This window comes from Microtus ochrogaster, chromosome 4 (genome assembly GCF_000317375.1).
Source record: "Microtus ochrogaster isolate Prairie Vole_2 chromosome 4, MicOch1.0, whole genome shotgun sequence".
In the NCBI taxonomy this organism is placed as follows: domain Eukaryota; kingdom Metazoa; phylum Chordata; class Mammalia; order Rodentia; family Cricetidae; genus Microtus; species Microtus ochrogaster.
In genome coordinates, this window is record NC_022011.1 from 35,029,265 (window position 1) to 35,046,416 (window position 17,152).

The 17,152-nt window shown below is 45.8% G+C and overlaps 1 protein-coding gene across 12 annotated transcripts in view; it reads left to right on the forward strand.

Moving 5' to 3' along the window:
• Pard3 (par-3 family cell polarity regulator) overlaps nt 1-17,152 on the forward strand; it is a 515,659-nt gene that overhangs the window by 369,633 nt on the left and 128,874 nt on the right. For all 12 annotated transcript variants that reach the window (XM_026777989.1, XM_026777997.1, XM_026778008.1 and 9 more), the window contains one exon: nt 13,673-13,783. In XM_026777989.1, the coding sequence (XP_026633790.1) occupies nt 13,673-13,783 (111 nt within the window). The remainder of the gene's footprint in view (nt 1-13,672; nt 13,784-17,152) is intronic.

Consider the following 17,152-nt stretch of genomic DNA (forward strand, 5'->3'; position numbering starts at 1 on the left):
GTGTCCTGTGTGTCCTCCGTGTCCTGTGTGTCCTCCGTGTCCTGCGTGTCCTCTGTGTCGTCCGTGTCCTGTGTGTCCTCCATGTCCTGTGTGTCTTCTGTGTCCCTCCACTGTTACAGCTCTAGCCACCTCCTAGTGTTCTTATCAGGAAGAAGAGGGGAGGGCAGGAAGCTCAGTCAGCCTCCTCAGGCTCCCCATTCTCAATCATTTCTATGAAATGGAAATTAAAAGCAGCCATGATATAAAGAGTTAATATTTAGCGAGTGCTTATTGTGATGGTCGTTTCTTGTAGCCCTGACATTTGCATCTTGGCAGATAAGCAGTTGACCAGCTCCCTGTAGTCACACGACTTCATAGCATAGAGCAAGCGAGGTGGTGAGACCCAGGCCTCTGGCTCCAGAGCTCACATTTCCCTTCGTTTGTATTTTATGCGTGTGCATGTAGCACACCTGTGCGTGTGTTTGCTGGCAGGTGTGCACGTTGTGGAGCCCAGAAGCTGACATCAGGTGTTTTCTTCAATGGCTCTCCACTTTCATTTTTTGAGATGGAATATCTTCTGGGTTTAAGTGCACAGATTTAGCTAAGATGTCTGGCCATCAAACCCCAGGGACCCTACTGTCCCCACTTCTCATGTGCCAGGTTTACAAGGTGTGCACTACAGGTATAGACATAGGTCTTGGGGATCCAAACTGCTCTTCATGCTTCTGTAACAAGAGATTGCCCCTGAGCGATCTCTCCAGCCCCATAGCCTGTGCTTCTACTGGCTTTTATCTATTCCTTATACTTATACTCAGGGAATTCTGGGAAATTATTGCTAAAATTCTTTCCTTGGGGAGATATAAATGTTTCCTCCTTCCTAAGGTCCCTGCAGGAGACCAAGGTACAATGCCAGCAGAGTTCACTCTGGAGCACCAAAGAGCTTATGGAGCACTTCCAGAGCATAAATTAGGGGCTACTCACAGGAGTCCAGTGTTCCCTGCTCCCCAAAGGTTCTTATAGAGCATTTTTACTCTACAGGGTTGATAGCTTTCCTGTAGTTGAACAGCCTCTCCTGTCCTTCCCCTTAGCTTTCCTGTAGTTGAACAGCCTCTCCTGTCCTTCCCCACCTGTATACATCTCCCCGAGACCCCAAGAGCGTGCACAGTTAGGGCAGAATTGCATGCAGCTGATTGGGAGAGGGGCTAGGTACTCAGGCATGCCATGACCCTCCCCACCCACTTCCTATGAGAGTAGCTGGGATGATGTCTGGTGATCAGATCTGTTGAACCCCCAAGGATGGTGATGGCAGTTTGACTTGATGACAGTCCTGTGTCGCTAGACCAAAGTCTGATGTATTTCCTCACCCAAGGAGATCCAGACTCTGCCAGAGGGAGGAGGGTGGTGAGGATTGGACCAACAGTTCATGGTATCTGCTATGGACCCTGCTGTGGACACTGCCTCTCTAGCCCAGTTTTTAGAGCCAAGTGGCCTCAAGGACTCAACATTGTATCTGCTGTGGTGCTGGGCTGCCGTCCACCCCAGCCTCTGTGATGGCACAAAGACCAGAGGCCATGAGATTGCGGTTTGCCTAGACCACAAATGGTAGAGGAAGAGCCTTATGTTCACCACGTAGGGGTTTTGGTGGTCTTCCAGGTAGAGAGCAGCTCCTGCCAATGGAAGCAGAGGTATCTAGGCTTGTGAAAAACAATGTGTGTTGTCTAAGTGGTTATTTCAGTTAGCAGAGTGCTACATTCTTTTTTTTTTTTTTTTTGGTTTTTCAAGACAGGGTTTCTCTGTGGTTTTGGAGCCTGTCCTGGAACTAGCTCTTGTAGATCAGGCTGGTCTTGAAGGCACAGAGATCCGCCTGCCTCTGCCTCCCAAGTGCTGGGATTAAAGGCGTGCGCCACCACCGCCTGGCTAGAGTGCTACATTCTTTAAACGGCTTTAAATATTTGCTAACCACCCAGTCCCCCTTTTGAGACAGGCTACTGTGTAGCCTAGCCTAGCCTTAAACTTGCTGTTTAGCCAGGGATGACCTTGAACTTTTCTCCACCTTCCAAGCTCTGAGATTGCAGAGCCACCATGCCCAGTTTAAGCAGTGCTGGTATTGAACCCAGGAGTTCCTGCATGGTAGGCAGGCACTCTGCCCACTGAGCCACCTTCCCTGCTCTAGCCACCACTATTGAATAACACACTCTTGAACAGTGCGTGTGTCACAGAAGTAACCTATGATTCTCCGCTGTGACACAGAGTCTTAATCACAGTGTGCCAGTGTTTTCTCTGCTGACCCTGGTGTCTTCGGGAGGCATGACAGCATTCTCGTTCTGGCAGGCTGAGGCATGATCCGTGTTGCTGTGTTCCAGCTTGCTAGATCTTATCCTCCAGATGTGGGCAACCATCAGCACTCAAACAAACCTTCTTTCCAGGAAGTGGCTTCCTGTTTCTGTGTTAGTAGGTCCAGAGAGAGGCCCTTTTGCGGGGCGTGGGGTAAAGATCAAGGATTTACCAGAGTAATTTGAATCTGTGTCCTTACAGTTTGTAAATGCTGGCACAGGCTTGACCCCGAAAGTGATTCCAGAACCCCGGCTCTGTTCCGTTAGTGGTGAGTGTCACTCTCTGGTGTTTGGTTGGCAGCACAGAGAAGCAGAGCTACTGAAATCTAGTAAGTCCTGCTGAATGTGCCACCAATCCCCCTAGGATACATCAGAGACCCGAAAGTCACCCAGCTGTCCTGTTGGTCTGGAGAGAATTGTAATCACACCACTGATATTCGGGTGTTTGCCCCACACTTTTGTGTGAATCACTCTTGCCAATTTTGTGTTGAGGAATCCCAAGCTGTATATTTTGGTGGATGCCCAAGGATCATAATTCTAGTATTGTACGTATCTTACAGTATAGTCAGTTTAACACTGACATACGTATCATGTTATTTTTGAGCTCTGCCAGTTAGCCCAGTTGATTAAAGCACAGGGGACCTGAGTTTGATCCCAAACCCCACACTAAACAAACACACACCAAGCAAACAAAGCTAAGCACTGTGGTTACTTACACTTGAACTTGTAATCTCAGCACCACAGAGGCAAGAATTTGTGCATCTCCGGGACTGACTGGCCAGCCAGTTTAGACTAATCCATTAAGTGAGGGACTCTGTCTGAAAAAAAAAATCAAAATCAAGATGGTATCACCATAGAAGGACACCACAAGGTTGCCCTCAGGACTCCATATACCTCCACCAGAACACACACACATGCACATATGCGCATGCACACATACTCACATGCACACACAGGTGTGTGTGTATTTTACTATAAGTTGTGTAATGAAGAAGTATTTGCTTAGTGAACTCTTCCTTTGGTCAGAGGGTAGAGGTCCCCATCTCAGGGACATTTTAACTTAGTACTTGGAGTGTGCCTTTCTCAGGAACACTGACCAGCACTTAGAGGGCTTGCCTTCCTTTCCTCATATCTCGTTTCTCCTTTGTTCACACTTAAGCTCGAGAACCTGATGGAAAGCGTGTGCAAAAGTGTTGGGAGTTGCCTGATGGTCAGTTGGGGTGATGCGGGGTGATTTTCTTATCCTTCTTGCTTAATCGTTCCTGAATTGTTTACCATGTCCACCCTCTGAGTGTTTTCACTGAAGCTGTGTAGATGCTGTCTACCTATGAGATTCCTGCACACGCTGCCCTCAGCAAGCCAAGGCTTGCTCACACCCTGTGACTACCATACACTCATTAAGAAACTGCTGTCTCCGGCTTCAGACAGGGACACCCACGTGGTGATTCCATGCAGAGACAGCTATAATGGTGGTGGGGCCTCTTGATAGCATGGGCAGTGCACTGTCTGGTCATAGATCATTCCTTTTGCTTATGATTGCTAATGAGGTACCCTGGCATCTGAGAGCGCATAGCACAGACAGGCAGAGGATGAGAGGAATTCCACTCGGTGTGCCGATACACAAGTGTTCTGCTTACACACTTATTCAACTGATTTCACACTCTACTCATAGGCAAGGCATGTGGGATAGGAAAAGGGACAGTAAACACCTGTCCTTGTTCTGACGCCTCGTGACTTCAACCCTCAGCCCTACCAGAACTGGGATCTTTACCAGTAGCTAGATCCTTAAGCAGCTGAGTTATGACACCTTGTGTTGTGTACCCTGGGAAATGAAGCACAGCATGGAACGGTCAGGGGTCTTGTCTTTGGAAAAGAGCCACCGTGGGCATTTGGTATCACCCTTCAGTTTCTGTTGATGCCAGGTTTCCTGCACCCTGGCCTCTTACTAGCAAATGCATACGTTTGGATCCTCAGCCTTGAGAGGAGGGTGTTTTGGGAAGTTAGTGGGTGTGCTGTCCCTGCTGACTTCTCTGGGTTCTCAGAATGGAGCTTGGCCTCTGGTCCTTGGTTCCTTGCTCCCTGAGCAGTCAGTCGGTCTGTTTGCCTTCAAAGACACCTCAGCCCTTTCAGATATGATCTTACTATGCAAATCAACCTAAAGATAAACCGTGATCATCCCCACCTCTTAATCTGCTGTGTAGGGAGCATCCTGCAAGAAGTGTGAATCAACAGGAATTGTTGCCTGCCATCGGCAGAAAAAAGTGTTGACTGATGTCGAACTTGGCAGATAATGAGATCTTTAGGGAAGTCTCTGTTTTCTAAGTTCCAGAAGATAGACCCGGAAGTCCAAGGTGGTGTTTTTGTTTTGTTTTGTTTTTTGGCTTTTGCTTGTTTGTTTATTTTTGTTTTTTTGAGCACCAGCATCCCCTATTATTTTTCTTAATGGCCTTTGTAAACATGCAAGGTGAGAGAATTGGTGGAGGGAGTTCCAGCAGCTGGAACTGATAGGCTCCTCCGAGTCAGTAGGAAGGACGCAGACTCTGCCTCAAAGTGTGGATTTAATTGAGGGTGAGTAATCTCAACTCAACAACAAATGTCTCCATATTTTGTTACTGTTGGTGTTTTCAACTGTGATACCTATTCAAGTATTGGCTAGGCAGATAATAGAGGCACTCTGTTCTGTTAGAAGGGATGGGGTGGTACATTCTTCAATCGTGTGTGTGTGTGTGTATGTGTGTGTGTGTGTGTGTGTGTGTGTGTGTGCGTGCACACATATAGTTTAAATGGAGTTATGCCACAGGGATGATAATGTTACCCCCAAATGCCATAGACTGGCAAAATCCCCAGTGTCAGGTATGTAAAACCTCTCCTTTCCTTGAATTGTTGGTTACGGGAGTCCAAGAGACTCCCAAAACAGTGTTCCATTTGCGTTGAGGGTGGAGATGGAAGTGGGGCTGCTGTGCTGGTCTGAGGCTGAAGGGTAACCATGGAAACCAGATGCAGGGTGTGATTATTTGCCTCTGACCTGGCAAAGTGTTGGGTTTGACAAAAAACGGTTAATAGAAACACTCAAATTGACCCTTCTCATCACTCGGCTGCTTCGAACTCAATCAGGCCCTCATTATTATCAGCGTGGTGTGAGCAAAGGCAGCCGGGATCGTAGTTTTTCATAATCACTCCTTGAGCCAAATGTAATTTGCAATTTGTGGTATTGTATTATGAAACAATAATGCATTAAGAGGAACAGAGCAAGAATTAGGAGCGTGGCAGTGCAGAAGGACCCAGAGAAGGAGCTGGGAGGGAGAGGCACCCTCGGAATCACTCTGAGTGGACGTGACTGGCGTCATTGCAAAAGAAAGCATAGAGCAGAATCAGATTCCTGCTTTGTTTGCCCGTGTTTAAGTACATGGGAAAGTGTGTACATTATCATAAAGTTGGTGTACTTAGAGAAGAAACAAACTGCAATTTGCATATCATTTGCATTTAAATGGTAGGGGTTATAGGGTTAGTGTGGCTTGATTACTGGTGTGGGTATGATATAAAAAAAATTAAGGTGTAACAAGACTTATAAACATCTGGTGTGGGGTAGTGATTACTAATTGACCTCTTTTTATAAGTCCCAGAGACCATGACTGTGTTCTGGGAACTGGTGGCTAGGCTCACACCTTGTGATCAACACGGACCTCAGCCACCCCATGCCCTCAGACCAGCCCTACATACGGGTCACCTGTGACACTGGAGTTATGGACACATTTGCCTCTTGTCTTCTGTGCTTTGTCCCCCATTTACATCTTTCTGTCTGTACCCCAGCCTTTATGTATTTGGTGTGTTCTTCCCCCCTCAAGATCTTTTATTCTTAGGTCAAGATTGATTCCGGGCTGACCTCGCTTCCCTCGACCCTGTTGTTTTCAGTTGTAGCTTTAAATAGCTCCTGGCTCCACGTGCATCTAGGGTTGCTGAAGCATCAGGTTGCCTGGCGTATCCGTGCGTCCTTGATTGGCTAACAGCTGTGGCAGGATGGCGGGCACTCACGGGAACATTCAGCCAGGACTTGGGAAAGGGAAATGACTTCCATCAAAGGCACATTGTACATCTAAGGCGAGGATAGGGTGGTTACATAGACGCTGTTTTTTCTTTTAAAGAAACTCACTTATTTTTCCCTGCATGCCGAGGAGCGCACATTTAGTTTATTAAGGCAATCAGACTAGCGCTGATGAGAACTGTACACAATCAAAAATAATGGCTTTAGAGTTTGTGAATCTGCCCGTAAAGAGCACCCCTGCTACCCTCCATCACGGGGGGAGCCACACCCATCTTACAAAAGCGTTGTCAAGTTGCCTTGTGCCCTTTCTCCCTGCCTCCCTTCTCATCATGGTTGATTGCCGACGCCTTTCCCCCTCCAAATGGGAGCTTTCTGCTTTCCATAATCAGCCCCCTCTTCCTTGATTTCCCCGTCATTTTCACAATCTACTGCTGAGCCAATCAGCCGCTTTCATAGTAGTGATTTCTCAAAATGTCACAAAACTGCACAATCATGACAAGAAGGACAGATTACAGATGACCCCCACAGGAAGTATGGATGGATACCATGAACACTCTGTTTCCAATGAACTTGTGTTCCACCCTCCTTGAGGTTGCCCCCTCTCCATCACGGCTGATCTTTGACTAGCCTTTGGCAGTGTTTGCATATACCAGACTGAACTTTTAACATTTGTGTGCCATTGAGGATGGAAATGTTGTCAGTGCCCTAAGAGTGTGTATGCACTGCTTTTATAGTCCTCTCCAGTGCATTGGGCAGCTCTTGACCTGGCCTTCAAACTCCTGGTCTTCATAGACAAGTTCTTCCAGGGACCCCTGTCCCATAAGTCACAATGGTGTAAACAGTACAGGATTATCACATGTGGAGTGTGTGTAATAACATGTGGGGGGTGTGTAATATTAGCAAATATAAGTGTTTTGTGCATGTTTGTGTGTGTATGCACACTTGTGTGTGTGTGAGTGTGTAAGAAAGGACGCATATATGTAAGAAAGGACCATCAGATGCCTACTCTGGTTTTGGAACAAGGTCTCTCACCAGGATTGGGGCATCCAGTTTTGCTAGAATGGCAGCCGGCAAACCTCAGGAATGTTCCTGTCTCTGTTATTTCAGCACTGGGATTAGAGTTGCAGACCAGGGTTTTTGTGAGTGTGCTGGGGCTCGAACTCAGGCCATCACGCTGGCACAGGAAGCAATTTACCCAGAAAGTTATCTTCCAACCCTTTCTCGTGTATTTTTAACGAGGAATCAGTTAACTGCTCTGTACATAACAGCATGGAGGCCATCTTTGGTTCCTCGCGCCCTGGGTATTAGGGTTGGGTTGAGAAAACTTGGGTGAGAACTTGGGTCATGGTGCTGCCTTTTTGTCAGTAGATTCCCCTGGGCTCCTGGCTCAGGGTCCCTCCTATGGGAGCAATAGCACTTCTCTCAGAAGCTGATGTGGGAGCCATTGAGACAAAGTACAGCGTAAGAACTCAGTCAATTCCAGTAAAATGTAATTACATACTAAAACAGGCATCATCAGGGCCGATTGTGTGTCTCACTTAGGAAGAGCCCAGAGTGTCCTTCCAACGGATGCTAGATTTTATTTTCTTGGGAGTGTCCAGTTCAAGACTCCACCCCCCAAACTAACCATGAGGTTTGCCTCTCTCTAGTCCCAGCCTACAGTGTGGCTTTGGATGGCTCCCAGAGGCTCCTGGGCTTCTGTTTCTTATAGCTTTTCATTTCCAGAAACCTATCAACGTCTATCTGCCATGATAGGAGTGTAAAAAATAATCTACAAAAATGTATTGCTAGAGTTCCGTCTTATTTTGTTTCTTCGTATGAAATTTAGAGAGTGAGGTGCTTAGTCTTGCAGCAGTTTGATAGGCTGTGCTCTGTTGGTATTCATGGGACAGCGGGCCTTTCCTAAATAGAAATGGAGGAGGAGTGGATTGTGGAGGGGCGGGGACAGAACTGGGGTGTGTGTATGGAGGGGGGAAGAGAGGAGGCTGCCGGAATGTAAACTAACTAACTAAATTTATCTATTAAAGAATATCTAGAGAGGTTAGGGTTTTAAACACAAGGAAGTTTACAAGTTGCGTTCAAGACTACAAGGGCACGTCAGGTACTTTTCTCATTACTATGACGAAACACCTGGAAAAGTCTATTTAAGGAAGGAAGGACGTCTGTGGTTCACCCTCCATCATGGCAGGGAAGGCAGGGTGGCAGGACTGGGAGCAGTTTGTCATATTGCATTCACAGGCATTTCACTATGGAGCCCCAACAAAGTAATACGTTAAAGGAAGTTGATAAATCTAGGAGGTAGAAAAATACATTAATATCACCAGAATCAACTGGAAAAGGTTTTCTAAAACAACTTAAGGCAAAAACAGCTCCAGGGGACCATGGCCTCAGCAGTTCCCGAGCAACACTGGAAGCTGTGGTTTGTTTTGACGGGGCAAGCGTATGCATGCATTGCATGGTGACTAGGCTGGGCTAGTATTTTGCTGTCTGCGGTCTTCAGCTGGCTCTCTGGGCAGCTGATATTCCTGAAGGGTCTTCAGAGCAAGTGGCAGCATTGTCACCGGTAGCAGTGTCCAAAGACGGTATACATTGCTGGCCAGGAGCCAGCAAAAACAGCTGAGAGGTTCCAGAACGAAAAACTGAATCCTCAGACAAAGGAAGTGATAGGCTGAATCACGCAAGGCCAAGGGTCTGGAAATGATGAGCAGAATACTAGACCAAGACTTGTAGGGCTTCGCCATGGTGCCTGGTTGGAGGTCCTAGTCTCTGGGGGCTGAGGCCAAATTTGTATTTGATCCAGTTAAGACCTCTTCCGCAGCGACACAGTATCATTTGCAACACAGTATCGTTTATTCTAACCTGCGGATTTCCTGAGGTAAATAGTCAGACACATATGGCAGAGTCCTCCTGAGTCAGAGAACCCTGGTAATTAGCAGTGAAATATTAGACTTCAATGACATTTCACTTGAGTTTTTTTTTTTTTAAAGAAAATATTATTTTAAGACCTATTCTTCAAAGACTATAAAATAATTGGTTCTGGAGATGCTATTTTCATATATGGCAGCTTGTTGTTACAACCTTCTCTTTCCTGTTTCATATTTTAAAACACTGTTTTGGGGGAGGCCCTCTCTGTGCAACCGATGGGCGTTTTTATTTTATCTAGAGCGGAGCACTGTGTTGTCATTCAGCATGATTTTTCTAAAGACTTCTAAATTTAGAAGCAGTAGAATTATCACAGTTTAAATGGCACGCTATTTCAGCAGGGTTTATGCGCTTCACTAAGAACGAGTACGGTGGGTTAATATCAAGGAGAACGTAGCAGGTGATAATTGTTAGTGATGGTTCTTTCTGCATAGAAATGACCGTTTCTGCATCCACTGGGGTTGTTTTACCTGCTTTTGGCTTTTCTCTTCATGACCAAAGGCATGCCTTACCCCACCTCTTTCCCATAACCACTCTCGGGTGACCTGACTTGCGTTGTGACTCTCTGGTCCCTGTCTAGCTGATCTGAGGTCAGTGTGACATTGGAAAGTGGCCATTTGTCAAACACTCATCCCTGGTTTATAAAGAAGATTACATACACAGCTGAGTCTTTCCAGCTTTGTTAGTTCAGTGGTAGAACATTTGTGTAGCATAAGGCCTGGCTTCAAAGACATACACAAATCAGTCAAGTTCGGTTTTCCCCAAGAAGGTTACTCAGTGCACAGACACACGTGGTCTTTTCAGTGACAGTAGCTTGAATCACTATGACAACAGCGTGTCATTTGAGGGACATTTACAAACTGAAAAATAAATACCTGTAATCATTTACCTTTTTAGCTATCTAATTACAAGTAAACACAGTATGTATTTATTTGAACTTAGATCTTTTGATATATGTGTGCATGTATGTTTGTGGGTCATGGTCAAAGGACAACCCCAGGTGGCATTCAGCCACCAGACATCGCCCCTCCCGGCCCTATGTGTGCCACTGGGTAGCAGCTTTGTCTTCCAACCCTTAGAAGCAACAATGATCTTCTGTCATGCCCGTGGCTTCCCGTCTGCAAACCCTAGTCTTTCTGTCTGTTAACCTCTCCTGCCTGCTCTGACCCCCGGGACACCTATGTGTACCACAGTCTCTGGCATCCCCCTTCAAGGACTCAGCTTCTTACACCGTTAGTATCAGATGCCGCCCTGTGTCACTCCTGGGTTGGTGGCCCTTGTGATTCCTCATTCTATCTTGCCTCAGGTCCCTCGTGCCAACTCTTTCCTCATGTTGTCTTTTAAGACAAGGTTTTATACATTCCAGGCTAGCCTCATACTTGGTATGAAGCTGAGAGTAACCTTGAACTCCTGTTTCTCCTGCCAGTGCCTCCCCGGAGCTGGGGTTACAGGTGTGTTTGTGGGTACTGGGGTGGAACCCAGGCCCAACAGTCAAGCTCTTTGCCCACTCGAGCCCCAGCCTCAGACTGTCTTGCTGGCTTCCCAGCGTGGCTGGCTACCGCAGGCCTCACTGGCCTGTGTTCAACGTCATCTTCTCAGGAAACTGTCTTCAGTTCCCCAACAGAAAATCTCTGGCTCACTTTGTCCATCTTCTTCACACGCAGCTCTGTGTGCTCCCTCGCCCAGCTCATTCTGCTGCCGGCTAAACGCAAGCCGGAATGGAGGCTCCACGATGCCACAGCAACATGGCATGTTTCCTGTGCCGCGTGTAGCTCGGTACTGTAGATAAGTTCGTTCTTACGCAAGCAGATGCTGAATAGCCTTGATGAGTGATTGAACGTGATGCTTGAGATGACGTTTTTTAGGATGCACGTCTCCTATTTGCTGTTTGATTTGTTCGTTCTATAAAGTTTGTAGTGCTTAACTCCCAGTCTTCACATATGTGTGTGTGTGCATGCGCACATGTGTGCTTTTATAAAGACACATGTGTGTGTTCATTCGTGTGTGTGTGTGTGTATAAATAAGTTTTAAAATCCCAGTACATTTTTTTGTCCTTTGTGAAAAGTGGGCTGATTCTAGATTAATCAAGTTTTTTTCTTCTTCCCTTTTTTCCCTTCCTTCCTCTTTCAGTTGCAGTTACTATCCACTTTCTAAGATCAAATGTCAAGGACCGATTTGCTTTACAGAATTAACTTGTAGCCAGGTTTGATCATTTTTTTTCGCATTAGAATATACGATGTTAGTAGTGACAGCATGTGCAGTTTTTCTGGCATAATGCTGTCATGGTGTTGCTTACGAACGCTTTGGCAAACACAGTGCACCTGAGGTCTGATCTAGGTCGTTCATGTGCGGCCGGGTGTTTCAAATGAGGTTTATACTAATAAGAAATGATCTGTGCCACTAACCAAGCCGCGGCTTGAAATCTTTTTCTCTTATCTGTCGACTGTGCAAGGCTTTGCCCCTCTCATTTTGATGTGGGTTTGTCTCTGTCAACCTCATTCCTGGTCCCTCTGCCAGCTGGCAGCATTAGAGAGGGAGCCATAGGCCCGCTCTGTCATCACCAGCAATGTGAAAGGCTCCCCTAAGCTCTGGGTGAAACCAGGTCCCTTTGGCTCTGATGCAGAAAAGAATTTGAGGATGAGCAAAGCGGTGTTTATTTAAAAAGCAGAAAGACATTCAGGGAATGATTATGGCACCCCTAAGAGGGTGGGTATAGGTTCTCAAGAGTCACCGTTCATTAAAGGATCCTTTAAACAAGAATTTCAAACATGGTGGGGCAAAGGAACTGGAAGAACATGGTTGCTCAAGGGGAGGAAAAGACACACCCGGATGCAGTTAGAGGGTTCTCCAGGGAGAGCACCCCTTCAAATGTCCCAGTGATAACTGTGGGCAGAATGTGGGAACTCTGGGAATGTTGTTGTTCAGTGGCTTTCTCAGGAGCCTTGTCTGCCTCTAACTGAGATCATAGGATGGCTCCAGAGGTGGCTGGGATGCAATTGCAGACTGATAAATTTGTACAAGTGTTTAAGAAAGGCCCTTTTACTGTAAAGGGGGTTTTGGATAAGATTCCTAAGAAATCTCAGGTTTGTTATTTATGTTCATTTCTCGATTCTCCGCTAGACAGAGGCTTCAGGCACACGGGGATGAGGAGTTTTCCATCTCACATTCATGGTTTTGCCCTTTTCTGCCCCGTGTCACCTCCTCAGATAGAAACCCAGCTCTCCCCACATCCCCCCCTTTTATTATTAATGAGCATTTCTTTGTGCAACTGTGTGCCTGAGATTTCCTCTTTGAGACAGCTGGTAACTTGACAATCCTCATGCATGAATCTAGGCGACCATGGAAGGCAAGCGTCGCGGGGCACACAGGCTTTTTATAGAGGAAAATAACAGCAGGAAAAAGAGTCCATATAAAGCTGGAAGCATCTGTGATGTTTTGCATGCCAGCCTAGACTAGCCTGGCATTTTCTTCAAAGCCCTGGGGTCGGTGTCTATCCTCAGCAGCGTGTAGACCAAGGCCAGATCACATGTGCGTTCCTTGTGTTTGGTTTCCATCCAGTGTGGGTTTCTGAGGGATGGCAACCTCCTGCCGCTGCTCACTGGACTGAGGAGGGTGTTTGGTGAAGACGCCCCCAAAGCTCTCAGTTTCATAAGCTCTGGTCTAGCAGCGTGAATTATCTTCGGTGCTTTAAACCCTGCAAACGTTTGTCAGGTTTTAAACTATGATGAATGTTCCCAATAAGCCTGCCCGTTGAAAAGAGAGACGAATCATTGCTTATGGAGAGATCATTAGCTACATGATTCTGGATCCTCAGTCTTCAGTCTAAGAGGAGCTCCCTCTGTGCAGACTTCTTTTTTCTTCTGGCGTCTGAAGTGTTCAGCCCGTCCTTCTGCTCATTTATTTGCTTGTTTTGTGCGATCAACTGAGAGTCTTTCTTCTGTGGTGTTCCAGACAGACTCTCTTACAGTTCAGGTTGACATTGAGCTCTTTCTGTAGATGAAAATGACCTTGAACTTCTTATCCTCTTGTCTCTTTTTTGTGGGGGAGAATGCTACATATGGAACCCAGAGTTTCATGCACGCTGGCTAAGCACTCTGCAAACTGGAACACTCTTTAGCCCTTCAGAAGAATAAACTCATTAGCCTTGCTCAGTTTATTATTGTTGTTTTTATCATTATTATATGTCAAACAGCACAAAACACAGATATTGAGGGGCTGTGGATGGTCCTTTAAAAAGGTTGCCTGGAATAGTCTAATTAAAATTTAATAGAATTTTTTAATTGAAGGTGATCCACTCAGGAGCCATCTGGCTGCATGGTGAGGACCTAGCATCTCAGTAAGTAAGCATGCCTTCGTTTGAGGAAGGTCAGCTCACTGTGTATCTGTTCACCAACAGGTTTGGCAAACATCGAAAAGATGACAAGGTGGAGAAAATGGGCCGAATTAAAGTCCAGGACTCCTTCACGTCAGAAGAGGACAGGGTGCGCATGAAGGAAGAGCAGGAGAGGTAGGTGCCAGCCCCTGCCCCAGGGAGAGGGGCCGCCCTCACCCAGGGCTTCCTGCCTACTGATTTTATCTTAAATGCACTTGCTCTAATATCTGTGTGATGATTGTGAATTAATGGAGCAAAAAGGAAGGCTTTTAAAAAGAAAAAAAAAGCAGGCACTTTTATATTCATTTGAACCTAAGTGAAATTTTATGGTTTTAGTTAAAGATGTTTTACATAGTGTATGGGTATACGTTGATACTGAACTTATTTATTTATCAGGTCTCTCTCTCTCTGTGTGTGTGTGTGTGTGTGTGTGTGTGTGTGTGTGTGTGTGTGTGTGTGATGTGCAACAATACATGTTCACGGGGATGAGCATCTGTGTGGAAACACGGGGTCTTCCTCTGTTGCTCTTTATTATTCTGTTCAGTTTGTTTTGTTTTTGTGTTTTAAGGAAGGGTCTCTCACTGAACCTAGACCTGACCAGCAAGCGTTATCTCCACCTCCCCGGTACTGGGATTGCAGGCACATAGGTCCAGCCTTCTGCCTTGCACTGCCTTTCCTGAGAGCCCACAGCCGGGTACCCTGTGCCTAGAAATAATTTGCCTTTTCGCATTTGCACTTGGAGTGGGTTCATTTCATCCTTAGCTTGTACAGCACCTATGAGAACAGATGTGTGTTTACACTTCGAGAGATGGGCTATCTCATGCTACGGACTGAGTAGGAAAACTGAAGAAGTAGCTCTCTCCAGTCTGAAGGTGGTTCTGGTTTTATTTTGCAGTTCTGGGGATTGACTTCAAAGTTTCACACATGTCAAGCAAGCTCCCTTCCTCTGAACTGTACCCCAGCCCAACAGCTTCCTTTATACTCATTAACTTGGGGCCATTTTCACTGACCATTCTCTGGGGAATTTTGCTCCTCGTTTGTCTTTGTTCTAAATGGATCAGTCATTCTGCTCTCTACCTCTCTAGTAAAACAGAGCCATTGAGCGGGGCTTGTATAATAAAACACAGCGTTTGAATTTGTGATTCCAGTCTGAGTTCTCTCAGGATTTGTTTTTATTCATGTTCTATGTATTTCCTTACTTCTTTATCTTCGTTAGGTCTAAGAATGGAGCCCAGGGGCTTGGGCATGCCAGGCATTCTATCGTTGAGTTGACTTTGGCCCCCTGATTTTCCTGTGACCTCATTGCTGTGCTGGGCAGGACTTCCTCCACTTTTCACACCTCTGTCTTAGCAGGGCTTCTGTTTTGTTTGTTTGTTTATTAGTGTGTAGGATTGTACAGATAGAAGGTTTCCTTGTGTTGCTATCACATGTGCTCATAGTCATGCCTCCTGGTCGTCTCTTGTACCTCCTTCCTCTGCTCCATTCCTCTTCCCTCACCATCTTCATCACTTTCGCCCTAAAAGTGCTTCTTTCTCCCAAACATAGACCATACCAGGTCAGTGTATGGACTCAAGTCATCCACAGATGCGCGGGTTACTCATGAGCAGATGCAGTGAAGGACCTGCTTTGCTTCCATGCCTTGACACTGGCCAACACTGCAGAGGCTGTCATAGCCTAGACATGCTTGCTCTGTACTTTCTGCAGAGTTCAGACACTCTCATAATACATTGTCGAATGCGTCCGATGAAACCATGCCTTTACCGTCACAGCTTCATTTATGTCAATAATGTGCCCAAAGCACAGTTCATTTCTTAGTTTGGCTTCTAATCTATCTCTGTGCCTCTGATGGTGCAGAGTCCTAGGAACTCAGTTGGACATAGTAAATTCACAGTGTACATGGGCTTAGTACAAAAACCTTTCGAAAGGTGACTGGTCCGTAAAGAAACCAGTTGCACTCAGGAATTGGAACAAGTTATGGGTCCTTATATTTCAGTACTTTTAAAAGCCTGTTTTATGTGAGTTGTGGGTGTATAATAACTGAGTAACAAACTGGTGCTGGTGGCGGTACACTGGGCATTGGTGTTGAGGATGGCGCTGAGTCATGCTGTGTCCTTAATGCTTTGATGGATGCCAATCACGCTGCATGTTTGATACTCATGGTGGGGTGCTAAGTCCCATTGTGTATTTTTGGCGCTCGTGATGTGTGCTAAGTCTTCTTTAGTCTGTTTTCCCTTCTGTGCTGTTTTTGTTATGAACCCGAGGAGGGATAATATAACTTCCTTGGAAAATGATTGGGATGGAAGAATAGATAGAAAACAAACCAGAAAAGAGCATTCTCCCCATACCCTAACCCTGACCCTAATCCCCCACCCACTCAGTGGACTAGTAGGGACGCAATCCTTCTATGACATTATTTTACACTGGAGCTATTTGAGTCTCTGAACTTTTGGTTAATTCTATATAAAATATAAAACCTGAAATTCCTTCATTGAGGATTCATGGCATGTCCCCCAAACTGAATATTTTCTTGCCTGCACACTCATGTGAAGCCCCTTATGAAAGACGTAAATATTGGAAAATGGAAAGGACTGTGTCTATGACGTTTAAATGCTCTCCCTAAAATGCTGGTCCGTTCTGATGGCGGACATGAGTTCGGTTCCTCTGAGCGGAGCCTTTGTTTCATGGGGCTTCATTCCTGCGCACATCTTCTTGTCCTGCTGCCCACCCTCTGGATGAGTCTCAGCATTAAATCCCCGTTTTGGAAGTAGGGGCATTTTGTATGTAGCTAGGAGATTTCAACACAGCATAGCCTTTATCTGTGTTCCGTCACAAATGTGTTCTCTTCATGTTTCTCTGCTGCAATTAGCACTGAAAGCCATTTATTATAAAAGCACAACTCCTAATGAATAGAAATGTTACAAGAACAAAATCTTGTGTGCTTCGTCCCATCACACATCATCCATTTTAATTAGAGAGAGGGGTGGTGGGCACTGTGGCGGAGTCTGGAATTAAAATCATTAATTGATGTCAAGCCAGAGAGAGACAGCAAGAATCCAGCGACAGCAGGAGCGGAATTTACCTTACCGCTTTATTTAGGATATTACATTTTCTTATGTATTTTTGCTATGCAGCTTCAATGCAATTTCATTGTAATGGAGAATAATCTCTTTTTCCCCCCCTGCAAAAAGAGAGGTGTGAATATGTGTTTGAAGAAAATAGCATATCAAAATAAGTTCTTTCCTTTTGTTTCTCCAAAATCTGATAAAAAGTTTTAACTGCCGTTTTAATTTTTTTTCCTTGCATGTAAGTGATCGGGAACAGTGTGAGAAGGTTTTGTAGGTGTCAGCCGCCATAGCGGCAGCTGCCTGGTTCATTTAAAACCCGAGCAGTTAGGCAGGAAGGATGGTCAAAGATGGGTAAGGAAGAGAGGGTGATTGGTTACACTGCGTTTGGAGGCACCAGTTGCCCCACTGTTGCTGATGGGTAGCCTGAGACAAATGGGGT